At 35.8% G+C, this 21,507-nt stretch overlaps 1 protein-coding gene across 1 annotated transcript in view; it reads left to right on the top strand.

Moving 5' to 3' along the window:
* Nucleotides 1-21,038, top strand: part of LOC133540956 (E3 ubiquitin-protein ligase RNF220-like) — a 35,706-nt gene extending 14,668 nt beyond the window's left edge. The window contains exons 6-13 of the mRNA XM_061884042.1: nucleotides 12-99; nucleotides 5,749-5,845; nucleotides 11,292-11,351; nucleotides 11,458-11,513; nucleotides 11,593-11,662; nucleotides 14,436-14,544; nucleotides 20,482-20,556; nucleotides 20,652-21,038. Of these exons, the coding sequence (XP_061740026.1) occupies nucleotides 12-99; nucleotides 5,749-5,845; nucleotides 11,292-11,351; nucleotides 11,458-11,513; nucleotides 11,593-11,662; nucleotides 14,436-14,544; nucleotides 20,482-20,556; nucleotides 20,652-20,723 (627 nt within the window). The 3' untranslated portion in view covers nucleotides 20,724-21,038. The remainder of the gene's footprint in view (nucleotides 1-11; nucleotides 100-5,748; nucleotides 5,846-11,291; nucleotides 11,352-11,457; nucleotides 11,514-11,592; nucleotides 11,663-14,435; nucleotides 14,545-20,481; nucleotides 20,557-20,651) is intronic.
* The last annotated feature ends 469 nt before the right edge of the window (nucleotides 21,039-21,507 follow it).

Below are 21,507 nucleotides of genomic sequence, written 5' to 3'. Positions count from 1 at the left end.
GTGTGTGTTAGGAGGTCCATGCAAACACGACACTGTCGGAGGACGAGTGGAGCGAGAGGAGGAAGATACAGATGATGTCGCTCCTCGGAGGCTTCAAAGGTGTGTGTAAGTGTGTGTGTGTGTGTTCTTGTATTTCTAGCCTTCTTGAGACATGAAGAAGGAAAAGTATCTTCCATATGAGGAGGTGTGAACATAAATCATGGTCCCAATAACATTGCATCTAATAGACAATGTCTCATTTGCACCCCTGCTGGTGACATCTATCAAAATGAAATAATAAGTGTGTGTTAAAAAAAACGGTGGGAGAGGGGTTAGTGCGTCTGCCTCACAATACGAAGTTCCTGCAGTCCTGGGTTCAAATCCGGGCTCGGGATCTTTCTGTGTGGAGTTTGCATGTTCTCCCCGTGAATGCGTGGGTTCCCTCCGAGTACTCCGGCTTCCTCCCACCTCCAAAGACATGCACCTGGGGATAGGTTGATTGGCAACACTAAATGGTCCCTAGTGTGTGAATGTTGTCTGTCTATCTGTGTTGGCCCTGTGATGAGGTGGCGACTTGTCCAGGGTGTACCCCGCCTTCCGCCCGATTGTAGCTGAGATAGGCGCCAGCGCCCCCCGCGACCCCGTAAGGGAGAAAGCGGTAGAAAATTGGATGGATGGATGGATGGTGTTAAAAAAAAAGTGAAGTGCTCCCCCTCTGGCCAACATATGTAATAACAAGTGTGTGAAACAAATTGAAATAAGCCCCCTTTGGCCATAATTAATTTTACAAAAAAAGAAATATGTATATAAAGACATACAGTAATAACTTGAAGTACATAATGAAAATTAAAAAACAATTACAAACATAAAAAATAAATACAAAATATGCAAAAAGCTTACATTTTTTATATGTGGATAGTATGTATATATTATTAATGTTGTAAATAAACTTCTTTATATATCTAGAAAGGCTGGTCCTAAAGAGGGAGGCATTTTTCTCAGGTCTCAAGAAGGTAACAAATACACAAATGTGTGTAAAAAATTTAAATGCGCCCCCTATATACAAATATGTATATAGAGACACACTGTAATAACTTGAAGTAAATAATGAAGATTAAAAAACAATTACAAATGAAAATATTTTTGAAAATAACAAAAAAACAATTTTTTTTTAGATTTGCATGTATTTACAGTATGTATATATTATTAATGTTGTAAATACACATCTTTATATATCTAGAAAGGCTGGTCCTAAAGAGGGAGGCATTTTTCTCAGGTCTCAAAAATCATAAGAAATACAAAAATGTATGTAAAAAATTCAAATGTGCCCCATTTGGCCAAAAGTAATTAAAAAACACAAATATGTATAAAGAGACATACTGTAATAACTTGAAGTAAATAATGAAGATTAAAAAACAATTACAAATGAAAATATATTTGAAAATAACTAAAAACGTATTTTTTTTTAGATTTGCATGAATTTATGTATATATTATTAATGTTGTAAATACACATCTTTATATATCTAGAAAGGGTGGTCCTAAAGAGGGAGGCATTTTTCTCAGGTCTCAAGAAGGTAACAAATACACAAATGTGTGTAAAAAAAATTAAATGTGCCCCCTTTGGCCAAAAGCAAGACAAAAATACAAATAAATATGTTTATATATATATAGAAAGACATACTGTAATAACTTGAAGTAAATAATGAAGATTAAAAAACAATTACAAACAAAAAATATTTTAAAAAATAACTAAAAGCTTACCGTTTTTTATACTTGTACAGTATGTATATATTATTAATGTTGTAAATACACATCTTTATATATCTAGAAAGAGTGGTCCTAAAGAGGGAGGCATTTTTCTCAGGTCTCAAGAAGGTAAGAAATACAAAAATGTGTGTAAAAAAATTCAAATGTGCCCTCTTTGGCCAAAAGTAATTAAAAATACAAATAAATATGTTTATAGAGACATACTGTAATAACTTGAAGTAAATAATGAAAATTAAAAAACAATTACAAATGAAAATATTTTTGAAAATAACAAAAAAACTATTTTTTTTTTATATTTGCATGTATTTATGTATATATTATTAATGTTGGAAATACACATCTTTATATATCTAGAAAGGGTGGTCCTAAAGAGGGAGGCATTTTTCTCAGGTCTCAAAAATCATAAGAAATACAAAAATGTGTGTAAGAAATTCAAATGTCCCCTCTTTGGCCAAAAGTCATAAAAACAATACAAATAAATATGTATATAGAGACATACTGTAATAACTTGAAGTAAATAATGAAGATTAAAAAACAATTACAAACTATTTTTTTTAAAATAACTAAATATATATTTAGATATATATTTATATATATGTGTATATATATATATATATATATATATAGAAAGGGTGGTCCTAAAGAGGTAGGCATTTTTCTCAGGTCTCAAGAAGGTTAGAAATACAAAAATGTGTGTGTGTGTGTGTGTGTGTGTGTGTGTGTGTGTGTGTGTGTGTGTGTGTTTGTTGTCGTGCAGTGGAAAGCAAATAACGTGACTGAGTGACAGTTGAAAAAAAGCGCTGAACTTTTCAGTCCGGATTACGACGGAGCGGCCTTGAAGGTTAGCGAGCACGTCGGCGGACGCTCTGACATGCAAACTTGTCACAGCAAACAAGAAGGATCCGATCTGGCCTTCACGTCGGATTTTTGTTTTGTTTTCAGTAAAAACCTCAGCGACGACAACACTTTTTGAGCGTCTGTCGCTTTAACGCGACTCTGGAGTGTGCACTTGCCCAATGTAATAGATGTCATAATTGGCACATATGATAACAGTTGTCATAGTTATAGTCGCAGATATATATGTTGTTTACACAGAAATATTCTGTAAATATTTATTAACATACCTTAATTCAAACTGTGTCAGTAACACGGCAGTAAAACGGCTGATCAAACAAAACAGAATTCATGGTCATGGACCCACAAGCTGCGCACGCTAGCTCTCCAATCAGCGAAACAGACTCAATAACTCCACGGTGACGTTTTGGGGAATTTACTGAGGAATTTGTGAAACTGAAACAATACAAAAAGAATGCCATTGTAAGTTAATAATACTAACACAGACACTCGTAAACTTGTTATCATATTAGCTCATGCTAGCGACGCTAGCTTGATTACATTAAGATAACATGTACAAATATGCATGAAAACACTCCTACATCACACATGGGACAGTTTAGTAAGTGAGAATTGTTTTCGTTATATTGTAAAACTTACAAAGGTTGCTTGGAGGGAAGAATGGAGTCGCCATATGAGTAGAAACGCTGTGGACGGCTAGAAGACGGAACGGACAAAAAGAATGCCATTGTAAGTTAATAATACTAAAACAGACAGTCGTAAACTTGTTATCATATTAGCTCATGCTAAAGACGCTAGCTTGACTACATTAAAATATGTACAAATATGCATTAAAACACTCCTACAGACATCACACATGGGACAGTTTAGTAAGTGAGAATTGTTTTAGTTATATTGTAAAACTTACAAACGTTGCTTGGAGGGAAGAATGGAGTCGCCATATGAGTAGAAACGCTGTGGACGGCTAGAAGACGGAACGGACAAAAAGAATGCCATTGTAAGTTAATAATACTAAAACAGACAGTCGTAAACTTGTTATCATATTAGCTCATGCTAACGAAGCTAGCTTGATTACATTAAAATATCATGTACAAATATGCATGAAAACACTCCTAAATCACACATGGGACAGTTTAGTAAGTGAGAATTGTTTTAGTTATATTGTAAAACTTACAAACGTTGAATGGAGTCGCCATATGAGTAGAAACGCTGTGGACGGCTAGAAGACGGAACGGAACTCAATACTTCCTGTCATGATCCGCTACTTGGATCATGACATATTCTGGTTTTTGGTTCCGTTTTGTATCACATCTGGTTAGTTTGTCATCCTTAGTTCCTGGTGGCACTTCCTGTTTTTGTTCCGTTTCCATAGTCACGCATTTGTGTCACCTGCCTTTTGTTTTTCCACGCGCACCTGCTTTGTGATTATCCCCTCTATTTAAGCCTGCCCTTTTTGTTCATTTGACCTCGGATTCTAGTTTGCTATTCGATGCAACATGTGCCGTCGCTACACCCCGCTCGTGGTAAAGACTTTTTGTATTCGTTAGCTTCCACGCTATTCCTCTGTTTGCTTGTCCCTAGCTCACATGCTAGCGCTTTTTGTTCCTTCTAGCTCCCATGCTAGTTCGGTTTGCTTTGTCTTTAGTGCCTTGTGCAAGTGTTTTTGTTCCTAGTCTATTTTGTTAGTGATAATAAATCTTCGTTTCTTACCTTCACGCTGTGTGCAATCCGACTGCATCGTTCGAGAGAACAAAACCACACCACGATGCCAGCAAAACTCGCCTAAAATATGGCACCGTAGCACAAACGATAACACGCCTGTTCAGTGACTTTTTTGTGTTCAATAAAAACTAATTGGAAAACAATTTGGCTGCACCGTTAAAGGCCTACTGAAACCACTACTACCGACCACGCAGTCTGATACTTTATATATCAATGATGAAATATTAACATTGCAACACATGCTAATACGGCCTTTTTAGTTTACTAAATTGCAATTTTAAATTTCGCGCCAAAATATCCGGCTGACATTTTGTTCCAGCGTCGTTTCCAGCTATTAGCTCGTCTGTTTTCATCCTGAAATTCCACAGTATTCTGGACGTCTGTGTTGCTGAATCTATTGCAATTTGTTCAATGAACAATGGAGACATCAAAGAAGAAAGCTGTAGGTGGGAAGCGGTGTATTGCGGCCGCCTTTAGCAGCAACACAAACACAGCCGGTGTTTCAGTGTTTACATTCCCGAATGATGACAGTCAAGCTTTACTATGGAACAGAGCGGTCAAGCGAACAGGGTTGGATTGGACCACACACACAAAGTACAGTGTATTATGCAGCGATCATTTCAAAAGATTGTGTTTCGAAGGGCAGAGATGGGCATCGCCACTACCAGTCGACTGGTGCTGAAGAAAGGTGGGTGGTCGACCTTCAGGTTGTACATGTACGACCATATAATCTCACTAAAACACTAGTAACACTATAAGCAGATAAGGGATTTTCCAGAATTATCCTAGTAAATGTGTCTAATAAGATCTGAATCGCTCCCACTGCCCTCGTCTTTTTTTTCTTTTTCTAGTCCTTCACTCTAACTTTCCTCATCCACAAATCCACAAATATTTCAACCTCGCTTAAATTAATGGGGAAATCGTCGCTTTATCTGTCCGAATCGCTCTCGCTGCTGGTGGCCATGATTGTACACAATGTTCAGATGTGAGGAGCTCCACATCGTCTGCTACTTCCGGTGCAGGCAAGGCTTTTTTATCAGCGACCAAAAGTTGCGAACTTTATCGTGGATGTTCTCTACTAAATCCTTTCAACAAAAATACGGCAATATCGTGAAATGATCAAGTATGACACATAGAATGGAGCTGCTGTCCCCGTTTAAATAAGAACATCTCATTTCAGTAGGACTTTAAATAAGCCGCAGGATACAAAGCGAAGGAAAAAAATAGCAACAAAATTAGTGTAGCTAACAATACACTTGAACATCATGCTAGGTTAGCATATTCGCTGGACAAAAACAAAATGAAACTGACTGTCGCTGACTGATGGCTGGTTGGTAGAGTTTCAGACTTTAAGACGAGTAGTGAAGCCTCAAATGAGTGACATCGCTTGTGTTTCCTCTAAAAATGTGAACATGTCTCTCAGGCGCCATGTTGGTGAGCAGCAGAGCCAAAGAAGGTCGGGACAGCGACGCTGATCTGGACGTGGACGGGGACGACACCTTAGCGTACGGCCGAGCTCAGTATCCTTCATCTTTGTCGATTCAGTATCCTTCATCTTTGTCGATTCAGTATCCTTCATCTTTGTCAATTCAGTATCCTTCATATTTGTCGATTCAGTATCCTTCATCTTTGTCGATTCAGTATCCTTCATCTTTGTCATTTCAGTATCCTTCATCTTTGTCGATTCAGTATCCTTCATCTTTGTCAATTCAGTATCCTTCATCTTTGTTGATTCAGTATCCATCTTTGTCAATTCAGTATCCTTCATCTTTGTCGATTCGGTATCCTTCATCTTTGTCAATTCAGTATCCTTCATCTTTGTTGATTCAGTATCCATCTTTGTCAATTCAGTATCCTTCATCTTTGTCGATTCGGTATCCTTCATCTTTGTCAATTCGGTATCCTTCATCTTTGTCGATTCAGTATCCTTCATCTTTGTCGATTCAGTATCCTTCATCTTTGTCAATTCAGTATCCTTCCTCTTTGTCGATTCAGTATCCTTCATCTTTGTCGATTCAGTATCCTTCATCTTTGTCAATTCAGTATCCTTCATCTTTGTCGATTCAGTATCCTTCATCTTTGTCAATTCGGTATCCTTCATCTTTGTCGATTCAGTATCCTTCATCTTTGTCAATTCAGTATCCTTCATCTTTGTTGATTCAGTATCCATCTTTGTCAATTCAGTATCCTTCATCTTTGTCGATTCGGTATCCTTCATCTTTGTCAATTCGGTATCCTTCATCTTTGTCGATTCAGTATCCTTCATCTTTGTCGATTCAGTATCCTTCATCTTTGTCAATTCAGTATCCTTCCTCTTTGTCGATTCAGTATCCTTCATCTTTGTCGATTCAGTATCCTTCATCTTTGTCAATTCAGTATCCTTCATCTTTCTCGATTCAGTATCCTTCATCTTTGTCGATTCAGTATCCTTCATCTTTGTCGATTCAGTATCCTTCATCTTTGTCAATTCAGTATCCTTCATATTTGTCGATTCAGTATCCTTCATCTTTGTCGATTCAGTATCCTTCATCTTTGTCGATTCAGTATCCTTCATCTTTGTCAATTCAGTATCCTTCATCTTTGTTGATTCAGTATCCCTCTTTGTCAATTCAGTATCCTTCATCTTTGTCGATTCGGTATCCTTCATCTTTGTCAATTCGGTATCCTTCATCTTTGTCGATTCGGTATCCTTCATCTTTGTCGATTCAGTATCCTTCATCTTTGTCAATTCAGTACCCTTCCTCTTTGTCGATTCAGTATCCTTCATCTTTGTCGATTCAGTATCCTTCATCTTTGTCAATTCAGTATCCTTCATCTTTGTCGATTCAGTATCCTTCATCTTTGTCGATTCAGTATCCTTCATCTTTGTCAATTCAGTATCCTTCCTCTTTGTCGATTCAGTATCCTTCATCTTTGTCGATTCAGTATCCTTCGTCTTTGTCAATTCAGTATCTTTCATCTTTGTCGATTCAGTATCCTTCATCTTTGTCAATTCAGTATCCTTCATCTTTATCAATTCAGTATCTTTCATCTTTGTCGATTCAGTATCCTTCATCTTTGTCGATTCAATATCCTTCGTCTTTGTCAATTCAGTATCTTTCATCTTTGTCGATTCAGTATCCTTCATCTTTGTCAATTCAGTATCCATCATCTTTGTCAACTCAGTATCCTTCATCTTTGTCGATTCAGTATCCTTCATCTTTGTCGATTCAGTATCCTTCCTCTTTGTCAACTCAGTATCCTTCATCTTTGTCGATTCAGTATCCTTCATCTTTGTCAATTCAGTATCCTTCATGATATCGCACACAAGTAAACACGTTTTTTTTTTTGCAAATAATCATCAACTTTAGAATTTGATGCCAGCAACACGTGACAAAGAAGTTGGGAAAGGTGGCAATAAATACTGATAAAGTTGAGGAATGCTCATCAAACACTTATGTGGAACATCCCACAGGTGTGCAGGCTAATTGGGAACAGGTGGGTGCCATGATTGGGTATAAAAACAGCTTCCCAAAAAATGCTCAGTCTTTCACAAGAAAGGATGGGGCGAGGTACACCCCTTTGTCCACAACTGCGTGAGCAAATAGTCAAACAGTTTAAGAACAACGTTTCTCAAAGTGCAATTGCAAGAAATTTAGGGATTTCAACATCTACGCTCCATAATATCATCAAAAGGTTCAGAGAATCTGGAGAAATCACTCCACGTAAGCGGCATGGACGGAAACCAACATTGAATGACCGTGACCTTCCATCCCTCGGACGGCACTGTATCAAAAACCAACATCTATCTCTAAAGGATATCACCACATGGGCTCAGGAACACTTCAGAAAACCACTGTCACTAAATACAGTTTGTCTCTACATCTGTAAGTGCAAGTTAAAGCTCTACTATGCAAAGCGAAAGCCATTTATCAACAACATCCAGAAACGCCGCCTGCTTCTCTGGGCCCGAGATCATCTAAGATGGACTGATGCAAAGTGGAAAAGTGTTCCGTGGTCTGACGAGTCCACATTTCAAATTGTTTTTGGAAATACTTGACATGGTGTCAAAGGGGAAGCGAACCATCCAGACTGTTATCGACGCAAAGTTGAAAAGCCAGCATGTGTGATGGTATGGGGGTGCATTAGTGCCCAAGGCATGGGTAACTTACACATCTGTGAAGGCACCATTAATGCTGAAAGGTACATACAGATTTTGGGAGAAACATATGTTGTCATCCAAGCAACGTTATCATGGACGCCCCTGCTTATTTCAGCAAGACAATGCCAAGCCACGTGTTACAACAGCGTGGCTTCGTAGTAAAATCAATCAATCAATCAATGTTTATTTATATACCCCCAAATCACAAATGTCTCAAAGGACTGCACGAATCATTACGACTACAACATCCTCGGAAGAACCCACAAAAGGGCAAGGAAAACTCACACCCAGTGGGCAGGGAGAATTCACATCCAGTGGGACGCCAGTGACAATGCTGACTATGAGAAACCTTGGAGAGGACCTCAGATGTGGTCAACCCCCCCCCCCCCCCCCCCTTCTAGGGGACCGAAAGCAATGGATGTCGAGCGGGTCTAACATGATACTGTGAAAGTTCAATCCATAGTGGCTCCAACACAGCCGCAAGAGTTCAGTTCAAGGCGGAACCGAGACCGCAGCGAGAGTCCCGTCCACAGGAAACCATCCCAAGCGGAGGCGGATCAGCAGCGTAGATATGTCCCCAACCGATACACAGGCGAGCGGTCCATCCTGGGTCTCGACTCTGGACAGCCAGTACTTCATCCATGGTCATCGGACCGGACCCCCTCCACAAGGGAGGGTGGGACATAGGAGAAAAAGAAAAGAAGCGGCAGATCAACTGGTCTAAAAAGGGAGTCTATTTAAAGGCTAGAGTATACAGATGAGTTTTAAGGTGAGACTTAAATGCTTCTACTGAGGTAGCATCTCGAACTGTTACCGGGAGGGCATTCCAGAGTACTGGAGCCCGAACGGAAAACGCTCTATAGCCCGCAGACTTTTTTTGGGCTCTAGGAATCACTAATAAGCCGGAGTCTTTTGAAGGCAGATTTTTTGCCGGGACATATGGTACAATACAATCGGCAAGATAGGATGGAGCTAGACCGTGTAGTATTTTATACGTAAGTAGTAAAACCTTAAAGTCACATCTTAAGTGCACAGGAAGCCAGTACAGGTGAGCCAGTATACGTATATATGTATGTATATATGTATATAAAGGTATATACAGTATAGGTATATATGTATGTATATATGTATATAAAGGTATATACAGTATAGGTATATATGTATGTATATATGTATATAAAGGTATATACAGTACAGGCGTAATGTGATCAAACTTTCTTGTTCTTGTCAAAAGTCTAGCAGTCGCATTTTGTACCAACTGTAATCTTTTAATGCTAGACATGGGGAGACCCGAAAATAATACGTTACAGTAATCGAGACGAGGCGTAACAAACGCATGGATAATGATCTAAGCGTCTTTAGTGGACAAAATGGAGCGAATTTTAGCGATATTACGGAGATGAAAGAAGGCCGTTTTAGTAACGCTTTTAATGTGTGACTCAAAGGAGAGAGTTGGGTCAAAGATAATACCCAGATTCTTTACCGAGTCACCTTCTTTTATTATTTGATTGTCAAATGTTAAAGTTGTATTATTTAATAGAGGTCGGTGTCTAGCAGGACCGATAATCAGCATTTCCGTTTTTTTGGCGTTAAGTTGCCAAAAATTAGCGGACATCCATTGTTTAATTTCATTAAGACACGCCTCCAGCTGACTACAGTCCGCCGTGTGCGGGTACTTTCCCGGCCCGCCTGCAGTCCAGACCTGTCTCCCATGGAAAATGTGTGGCGCATTATGAAGTGTAAAATACGACAGCGGAGACCCCGGACTGTTGAAGGACTGAAGCTTTACATAAAACAAGAATGGGAAAGAATTCCACTTTCAAAGCTTCAACAATTAGTTCCCAAACGTTTATTGAGTGTTGTTCAAAGAAAAGGTGATGTAACACAGTGGTGAACATGCCCTTTCCCAACTACTTTGGCACGTGTTGCAGCCATGAAATTCTAAGTTAATTATTATTTGCAAAAAAAATATAAAGTTTATGAGTTTGAACATCAAATATGTTGTCTTTGTAGCATATTCAACTGAATATGGGTGTATATTCCCAAAGCCCCAAAAAAAGTCTGCGGGCTATAGAGCTTTTTCATTTCGGGCTCCAGTACTCTGGAATGCCCTCCCGGTAACAGTTCGAGATGCTACCTCAGTAGAAGCATTTAAGTCTCACCTTAAAACTCATTTGTATACTCTAGCCTTTAAATAGACTCCCTTTTTAGACCAGTTGATCTGCCGTTTCTTTTCTTTTTCTTCTATGTCCCACTCTCCTTTGTGGAGGGGGTCCGGTCCGATCCGATGGCCATGTACTGCTTGCCTGTGTATCGGCTGGGGACATCTCTGCGCTGCTGATCCGCCTCCACTTGGGATGGTTTTCTGCTGGCTCCGCTGTGAACGGGACTCTCGCTGCTGTGTTGGATCCGCTTTGGACTGGACTCTCGCGGCTGTGTTGGATCCATTGTGGATCAAACTTTCACAGTATCATGTTAGACCCGCTCGACATCCATTGCTTTCCTCCTCTCCAAGGTTCTCATAGTCATCATTGTCACCGACGTCCCACTGGGTGTGAGTTTTCCTTGCCCTTATATGGGCCTACCGGGGATGTTGTGGTGGTTTGTGCAGCCCTTTGAGACACTAGTGATTTAGGGCTATATAAGTAAACATTGATTGATTGATTGATATATATATAATATATGTAATAAAAAACATGATAAATACAATTATAAACATTTCTTTTTACATAAAAATAATTATCATTATATAACAGATAAAAAAGGCATTTTGTACCAAAGTTTGCTGTGTTTTTTTGTCTTTTTTCCCTGAGCTTTGTGTTCAGATACTGTGAGACAGACGTGATGATGTCTGCAGGAGACAACATCAAAGAGACCACCGCCAAGTACGTCTGCTTTTTCAGCCAAACCCTCATGGCGAACTTACCAATAATTCTTATGTTGTTGATGATGTACCTTAATGTGTTCCCATGTGTGCTTGCTGTGGTGCAGCAGCTCCATGCCGGACTCTGCAGACCACAGACCAACGTGCACACGGTCCAGCCAAGGTGGGTCAACATGCTCCCCAACACTATTCACCTCTCTGCTTACGTCTCAGCACCAATAACCACCGTCCTGTCCCGGCAGGAAGTCCTTCCACCAGCACCGAGCGACTGGACGCGCTCCCCAAGAGCTGCAACCACACCGATACGGACATGTACGTGTTGATGATAATGTGCATTACTTGAGCGGTGGGAGTGGATATCTATGTTGGAAAATGTCTACTGTGTGTTTAATTTACTTGGTGAAAACTGACACAAAAACACTCCGGGATAGGAGTGTTCTGAACCCATAGTGATAACAGCTCTGATATCAGCATTAAAACAAGTATTGATTTGTAGTATGTGCGATACAAGCAGTCCTGCAGCATGTTTACTTGTGTGTGATATCATGTGTGATACAAGGAGTCTTGCAGCATGTTTACTTGTGTGTGATATCATGTGCGATACAAGGAGTCCTGCAGTGTGTTTACTTGCGTGTGATTTCATGTGCGATACGAGGAGTCTTGCAGCATATTTACTTGTGTGTGATATCATATGCGATACAGGCGGTCCACAGCATCTTTACTTGTGTGTGATATCATGTGCGATACAAGCAGTCCTGCAGCGTGTTTACTTGTGTGTGATATCATGTGCGATACAAGCAGTCCTGCAGTGTCTTTGTGTGTGATACCATGTGTGATACAAGGAGTCCTGCAGCGTGTTTACTTTTGTGTGATATCATGTGCAATACAAGGAGTCCTGCAGTGTGTTTACTGCTGTGTGATATCATGTGCAATACAAGGAGTCCTGCAGTGTGTTTACTTTTGTGTGATATCATGTGCAATACAAGGAGTCCTGCAGTGTGTTTACTGCTGTGTGATATCATGTGCAATACAAGCAGTCCTGCAGCGTGTTTACTTGTGTGTGATATCATGTGCAATACAAGGAGTCTTGCAGCATGTTTACTTGTGTGTGATATCATGTGCGATACAAGGAGTCTTGCAGCATGTTTACTTGTGTTTGATATCATGTGTGATACAAGGAGTCTTGCAGCATGTTTACATGTGTGTGATATTATGTGCAATACAAGCAGTCCTGCAGAGTGTTTACTTGTGTGTGATATCATGTGCAATACAAGCAGTCCTGCAGCGCGTTTATTTGTGTGTGATATCATGTGTGATACAGGCGGCCCACAGCTTGTTTACTTGTGTGTGATATCATGTGCAATACAAGAAGCCCTGCAGAGTATTTACTTGTGTGTGATATCATGTGTGATACAAGCAGTCCTGCAACGTGTTTACTTGTCTGTAATATCATGTGTGATACAGGCGGTCCACAGCGTTGTTACTTGTGCGTGATATCATTTGCAATACAAGGAGTCCTGCAGCGTGTTTACTTGTGTGATATCATGTGCGATAAAATCAGTCCTGCAGCGTGTTTACTTGTGTGTGATATCATGTGTGATACAAGCAGTCCTGCAGCATGTTTATTTGTGTGCAAATATCATGTGCGATACAAGCAGCCCTGCAGAGTATTTACTTTGTGTGTGATATCATATGTGATACAAGCAGCCCTGCAGCGTGTTTGTGTGTGATATCATGTGCGATACAAGCAGTCCTGCAGCGTGTTTATTTGTGTGCAAAAATCATGTGCGATACAAGCAGTCCTGCGGGGTATTTACTTTGTGTGTGATATCATGTGTGATACAAGCAGCCCTGCAGCGTGTTTACTTGTGTGTGATATCATGTGCAATACAAGGAGTCCTGCAGTGTGTTTACTTGTGTACGATATCATGTGTGATACAGGTGGTCCACAGCTTGTTTACTTGTGTGTGATATCATGTGTGATACTGGCGGTCCACAGCATGTTTACTTTTGTGTGATACAGGCGGTCCACAGCGTGTTCACTTGTGTGTGATATCATGTGCAATACAAGCAGTCCTGCAGCGTGTTTACTTGTGTGTGATATCATGTGCGATACAAGCAGTCCAGCAGAGTATTTACTTTTGTGTGATATCATGTGCGATACAAGCAGTCCTGCAGCGTGTTTATTTGTGTGCAAATATCATGTGCAATACAAGCAGTCCTGCAGCACGTTTATTTGTGTGTGATATCATGTGCGATACAAGCAGTCCTGCTGCGTGTTTACTTGTGTGTGATATCATGTGTGATGATATGCGGTCCACAGCGTGTTTACTTGTGTGTGATATCATGTGCGATACAAGCAGTCCTGCAGTGTGTTTACTTGTGTGTAATATCATGTGTGATATAGGCGGTCCTGCAGAGTATTTACTTGTGTGTGATATCATGTGCAATACAAGGAGTCCTGCAGAGTATTTACTTGTGTGTGTGATATAATGTGTGATACAGGCGGTGCTGCAGCTTGTTCCCTTGAGTGTGGTATAGTGTGCGATACAAGCAGTCGCGCAGAGTGTTTACTTGTGTGTGATATCATGTGCGATACAAGCAGTCCTGCAGTGTGTTTACTTGTGTGTAATATCATGTGTGATATAGGCGGTCCTGCAGCGTGTTTACTTGTGTGTGATATCATATGCGATGCAAGCAGTCTGCAACGTCTTTACTTGTGTGTGATATCATGTGCGATACAAGCTGTCCTGCAGCATGTTTACTTGTGTGTGTGATATCATGTGCAATACAAGAAGTCCTGCAGAGTATTTACTTGTGTGTGTGAGATATAATGTGTGATACAGGCGGTGCTGCAGCGTGTTCCCTTGAGTGTGGTATAGTGTGCGATACAAGCAGTCGCGCAGAGTGTTTACTTGTGTGTGATATCATGTGCTATACAAGCAGCCCTGCAGCGTGTTTACTTGTGTGCGATATCGTTTGCGATACAAGCGGTCCTGCAGCGTTTTTATATGTATATATGTATACTCAGAAGTGTGTGTGTGTGTGTGTGTGTGTGTGTGTGTGTGTGTGTGTGTGTGTGCAGGCTCTCAGAAGACGACACGCTGACGTCGCTGGACGCTCTGAAAGCTCGGATACGAGACTTAGAGAAGCAGTTGTGTAAAGGAGACAGATTTAAATGTCTGATCTGCATGGTGAGTACAAACATGAATTATTCCTTCTCTTCTAGAACTTCCAGGTCACACAAACATGTGCTGGATACACACGTGTGTGTGTGACGTTTGTCATCCTAAACAACACAATAAAAACACTATTAAAAGAAATAAAATGGAGACTTATGATTTCCATTGTTAATATTTAGATGATCAACATTAATATTGTGTTTGATATATTTTTATATACTTGTTCTGTCTTCTGACTCTGCTTATATTATTTAGTAGTAGTATTTGTTTGCTTTGTATATCTAATGTATTGTGTTTAAATAAATGAAAAAAAAAAAAAAGCTATTAAAAATATACTTATTGTCGTCTAGATTTAAAAAAAGTGTACCGGATTTGCTTATATTTATTATTATCATTATTATTAGTATTGTATTTTTCTTAGTTTTTATATGCTGCATATATTTGATATTGTGTATTAGATAATTACATACAAGCAATGTTTAATTTGTCTTCTGGTTTTAAAAAATGTGCGTTTTATGCTTTTTCTTCATAACACATGATAATACATGTTTAGTTTATATATTAATAATACTAGTAGTACTACTATTTATAATAATTGTCATGCATTTAAGTATTTTTATTGATTTTAAAATGAAGTTTAAAAATTGCTTTTGGCTGTTTTTTCAAGATTTATCCCGCCCTAATGTTAATAAAACAATTACGGTAAATAATTAAATGCATGTAAAAAAAAAAATAATAATAATTTGAAATTTCCCCTTTGAGAGTCCAAAAATAATGTTATTAAATTCGAATTATGTTAAAAATAAATACGATGTTTTCTTTATTTTCTGAATGCATGTAGTAGTAATCATGTCGAATGACTTGACGTGGGTGACATCTGGTGGCATGATGCAGTACTACACCCCTAAAAGTGTTCCCGCTCTAATTTTAATACTACGATAAAATATTTGAATGCATGTAAAAAAAAAAGAAGTGACATTTTAATTTATTATATATTTTGTGATATTTACCCGTTGAGGGTAAAAAAAATATGTTATTAACTTTAAATTAGTATAATATTAAATATAAATACAATGTTTTTATTTTTTGAATGCATGTCTGGTAATCGTGTCGAACAACATTCAACATACTTGACGTGGGCGACATCTGGTGGCAGGGTGCAGTACTACAGCCCTAAATGTGTTCCCGCTCTAATTTTAATACTACGATAAAATAATTGAATGCATGTAAAAAAAAAAAGTGACATTTTAATTTATTATATATTCTGTGATACTTACCCGTTGAGGGTAAAAAATATGTTATTAAATTTAAATTAATATAATATTAAATATAAATACAATGTTTTTATTTTTTGAATGCATGTCTGGTAATCGTGTCGAATGACACCACGTTAGTTTCAACATACTTGACGTGGGCGACATCTAGTGGCAGAATGCAGTACTACACTCCTAAAAGTGTTCCCGCCCAAATTTTAATAAAACAAATAAATGATTACGTGTAATAAAATAAAATAAAATAAAAAACATTTGAATGTGCCAATTTACTTTTACTATATATTTTGCTTTTGAGAGTCCAAAAATAATGTTCTTCAATTCAAATGAATATGATGTTTAATGTAAACACAATGTTTTCTTTATTTTCTGAATGCATATAGTAGTAATTGTGTCGAATAGTTAGTTTCAACGTACCTGACGTGGGCGACATCTGGCGGCAGAAGACAGTTCTACACTCCTAAAAGTGTTGCCGCCCAATTTTTTTTATAAATAATTAAATAATTAAATAAATGTTATATATATATATATATACATATATATGTATACATATATATGTATAACATATATCTATGTATAGATATATGTATGTATATATGTACTATATATATGTATGTATACATGTATGTATATATATATGTATGTATATATGTGTATATGTATGTACATATATATATGCATATGTATATATATGTATGTATGTATATATATATGTATGTATATATATGTATCTATATATGTGTATATGTATGTACATATATATGCATATGTATATACATATGTATATATGTATGTATGTATATATATGTATATATGTGTATATGTATGTACATATATATATATATATATATGCATATGTATATATATATATATATATATTTATGTGTATATATGTATGTATGTATATATCTATATATGTATCTATATATATGTATGTATATGTATGTACATATATATGCATATGTATATATGTGTATGTATATATATGTATGTATATATGTGTATATGTATATGTATGTACATATATATGCATATGTATATATATGTATGTATGTATATATATATGTATGTATATATATGTATCTATATATGTGTATATGTATGTACATATATATGCATATGTATATATATCTATGTATATATGTATGTATGTATATATATGTATGTATATATATGTATATATGTGTATATGTATGTACATATATATATATATATATATATATATATATGCATATGTATATATATATATATATATATTTATGTGTATATATGTATGTATGTATATATCTATATATGTATCTATATATATGTATGTATATGTGTATATGTATGTACATATATATGCATATGTATATATGTGTATGTATATATATGTATGTATATATGTGTATATGTATATGTATGTACATATATATGCATATGTATATATATGTATGTATGTATATATATGTATCTATATATGTGTATATTAATGTACATATATATGCATATGTATATATATATATATATATGTTTATATATGTATGTATGTATATATGTTTATATATGTATGTATATATATATGTATATATGTATGTACATATATATATGCATATGTATATATATATATATATATGTATATATATATATTTGTGTATATTTGTATGTATGTATATATCCATATATGTATGTATATATGTATGTATATATGTGTATTTGTATGTACATATATATGCATATGTATATATATGTATGTATATATAAATAAGTATGTATATATGTCTATATGTATATGTATGTACATATATATGCATATGTATATATATATGTATGTATATATGTGTATATGTATATGCATGCACATATATATGTACATATATATGTGTATATATATGTAATTATACATATATATATGTATATATATGTATATATGTATATATATATTTGTGTATATATATATGTATATATGTATATATATATACATATATGTATATATGTATATATGTGTATATGTATATATGTATATATGTATATATATATACATATATATATGTATATATGTGTATGTATATATATATATATATATATATATATATATATATATATATATATATATATATATATATGTGTGTGTGTGTATTGCTGGATTTCCCTGCTGAGGGGGAAAAAATGTCATAGGGACGGCGTGGCGCAGTGGAAGAGTGGCCGTGCGCAACCCGAGCGTTTCTGGTTCAAATCCCACCTAGTACCAACCTTGTCACGTCCGTTGTGTCCTGAGCAAGACACTTCACCCTTGCTCCTGATGGGTGCTGGTTGGCGCCTTGCATGGCAGCTCCCTCCATCAGTGTGTGAATGTGTGTGTGAATGGGTAAATGTGGAAGTAGTGTCAAAGCGCTTTGAGTACCTTGAAGGTAGAAAAGTGCTATACAAGTACAACCCATTTATTAAATTTAGATTAATATAAATTAAATGTAAATATGTTTTAATTTTCTGAATGCATGTCGTAGTAATCGTGTCTGTACTTGACGTGGTCGACATCTGGTGGCAAGATGCAGTACTACACCCCTAAAAGTGCTCCCGTCCTAATTTCAATAAATAATTGAATGCATGTAAAAAAAAATAAAAAATAATAATCAATTGAAATTTTAATCTATTATATATGTTGCTAGATTTCGTATTATGTTGTAGTAATCGTGTCGAATGACACCAAGTTAGTTTCAACGTACTTGATGTGGGCGACATCTGGCGGCAGAAGGCAGTTCTACACTCCTAAAAGTGTTGCCGCCCAATTTTTTTTATAAATAATTAAATAAATGTTATATATATATGTATACATATATGTATATATATCTATGTATATATATATGTATGTATATATAAACTATATATACATATATGTATATATATACTATATATATATATGTATGTATACATGTATGTATATATATATGTATGTATACATGTATGTATATATATATACGTATGTATACATGTATGTATATATATATATGTATGTATATATGTGTATATGTATGTACATATATATATATATGTATGTATGTATATATGTATGTATGTATATACATATGTATGTATATATATGTATCTATATATGTGTATATGTATGTACATATATATGCATATGTATATATATACATATGTATGTATGTATATATATGTATGTATATATATATGTATATATGTGTATATGTATGTACATATATATATATATATATATATATATATATATGCATATGTATATATATATATATATATTTATGTGTATATATGTATGTATGTATATATCTATATATGTATGTATATATGTGTATATGTATGTACATATATATGCATATGTATATATGTGTATGTATATATATGTATGTATATATGTGTATATGTATATGTATGTACATATGTATGCATATGTATATATATGTATGTATGTATATATATGTATCTATATATGTGTATATGTATGTACATATATATGCATATGTATATATATATATGTATGTATGTATATATGTTTATATATGTATGAATATATATGTATATATGTGTATATGTATGTACATATATATATGCATATGTATATATATATATATATATATATATATGTATATATATATGTATATATATATATTTATGTGTATATTTGTATGTATGTATATATGTATGTATATATGTGTATATGTATGTACATATATATGCATATGTATATATGTGTATGTATATATAGATATGTATGTATATATGTCTATATGTATGTACATATATATGCATATGTATATATATGTACACATATATGTATATATGTACATATATATGTGTATATATGTACATATATGTGTATATATATGTAACTATACATATATATATGTATATATATGTATGTATGTATATATGTATATATATGTGTGTATATATATATATGTATATATATACATATATGTATGTATGTATATATGTGTATATATATATATGTATATATGTATATATATATATATATGTATATATGTGTATGTATATATATATATATATATATATATATATATATATACATACTAATATCTATGTATATTTTATATAAAATATGTGTGTGTGTATTGCTGGATTTCCCTGCTGAGGGGGTAAAAATGTCATTAAATTCAGATTAATATAAATTAAATGTAAATATGTTTTAATTTTCTGAATGCATGTCGTAGTAATCGTGTCTGTACTTGACGTGGTCGACATCTGGTGGCAAGATGCAGTACTACACCCCTAAAAGTGCTCCCGTCCTAATTTCAATAAATAATTGAATGCATGTAAAAAAAAATAAAAAATAATAATCAATTGAAATTTTCATCTATTATATATGTTGCTAGATTTCGTATTATGTTGTAGTAATCGTGTCGAATGACACCAAGTTAGTTTCAACGTACTTGATGTGGGCGACATCTGATTGCAAGATGCAGTACAACATTCCGAAAATTATTCCCGCCCTAATTTCAATAAATAATTAAATAATTGAATGTAAGTAAATATAATAATAATAATTTATTTATTATACATTTTGCTGAATTTCGTAGTATGTCGTAGTAATCGTGTCGAATGACACCACCTTAGTTCCAACGCACTTGACGTGGGCGACATCTGGCGGCAGAATGCAGTACTACACCCCTAAAAGTGTCCCCCCCCCGTGTCTCCCCTGCAGGACAGCTACACCACCCCACTCACCTCCATCCAGTGCTGGCATGTCCACTGCGAGGAGTGCTGGCTCAGAACGCTGGTAAATGCAAATAAAACACTTTATTTTTTTTTAATTATTATCATTATTATTAATGGTAGCAATGAATCACACGGGGCGCCATTTTGTGCCGTCAGGGCGCCAAGAAGCTGTGTCCTCAATGCAACACCATTACGTCACCCGGGGACTTGAGGCGGGTCTACCTGTGACGAGGGCGGGGCTTGTGAGCAGCTGGCCTGACTCCTCCCCCCCCCACTCACTTCTGACCTTGGAGCTACTTTTGAAGTCGGCGCCACCTTTTCAGAATAATCTCGACTCTTTGAGGGACTTTGAAAGACTTCCTGCTCCCTGATTGGTGAAAAAAAAAAATCGATATTTATCAATTTTATAAACCGTTTTTGTGTTAGTTTTTTTTAAATGTAAATGTTTTTTTTGGTGTGTTTGGTGTTTGTTTATCCTGACCTGCTCCTGCATTGATGCCAACTTCCGCTCTTCACCCCTGTTACCAAAATAAAAGATGTGGTTTTAAAATTTAAAAAAAAGAAAGCTTCACGTTGTGTTGACGGATTTAAAGGCCTACTGAAAGCCACTACTAGCGACCACGTAGTCTGATAGTTTATTTATCAATAATGAAATATTAACATTGCAACACATGCCAATACAGTCTTTTTAGTTTACTAAATTGCAATTTCAAAGTTGTCTCTTTTCATCGCATAATTACTCAGTATTTTGCAATTTGTTCAATTAATAATGGAGACGTCAAAGAAGAATGCTGTTGGTGGAAAGCAGTGGATTGCAGCTGCCTTTAGCACCGAGACACAGCCGGTGTTTGTGTGTTTGTGTGAAGCTTTAACACATATTGGTCAAGCGAAAATGTTTGCGTCAACCAGCAAGTGTTTGGGTGGGAACATTGTGATATTAAGTCGGCTCTTACCGGAGACTTGAGTGGATTATGCGACCTCCTCCTGTAGCTGTCAAAAAGGCAGCTGTGAT

This window comes from Nerophis ophidion, linkage group LG22 (genome assembly GCF_033978795.1).
Source record: "Nerophis ophidion isolate RoL-2023_Sa linkage group LG22, RoL_Noph_v1.0, whole genome shotgun sequence".
NCBI lineage: Eukaryota > Metazoa > Chordata > Actinopteri > Syngnathiformes > Syngnathidae > Nerophis > Nerophis ophidion.
This window is presented reverse-complemented; position numbering and strand designations above follow the sequence as displayed.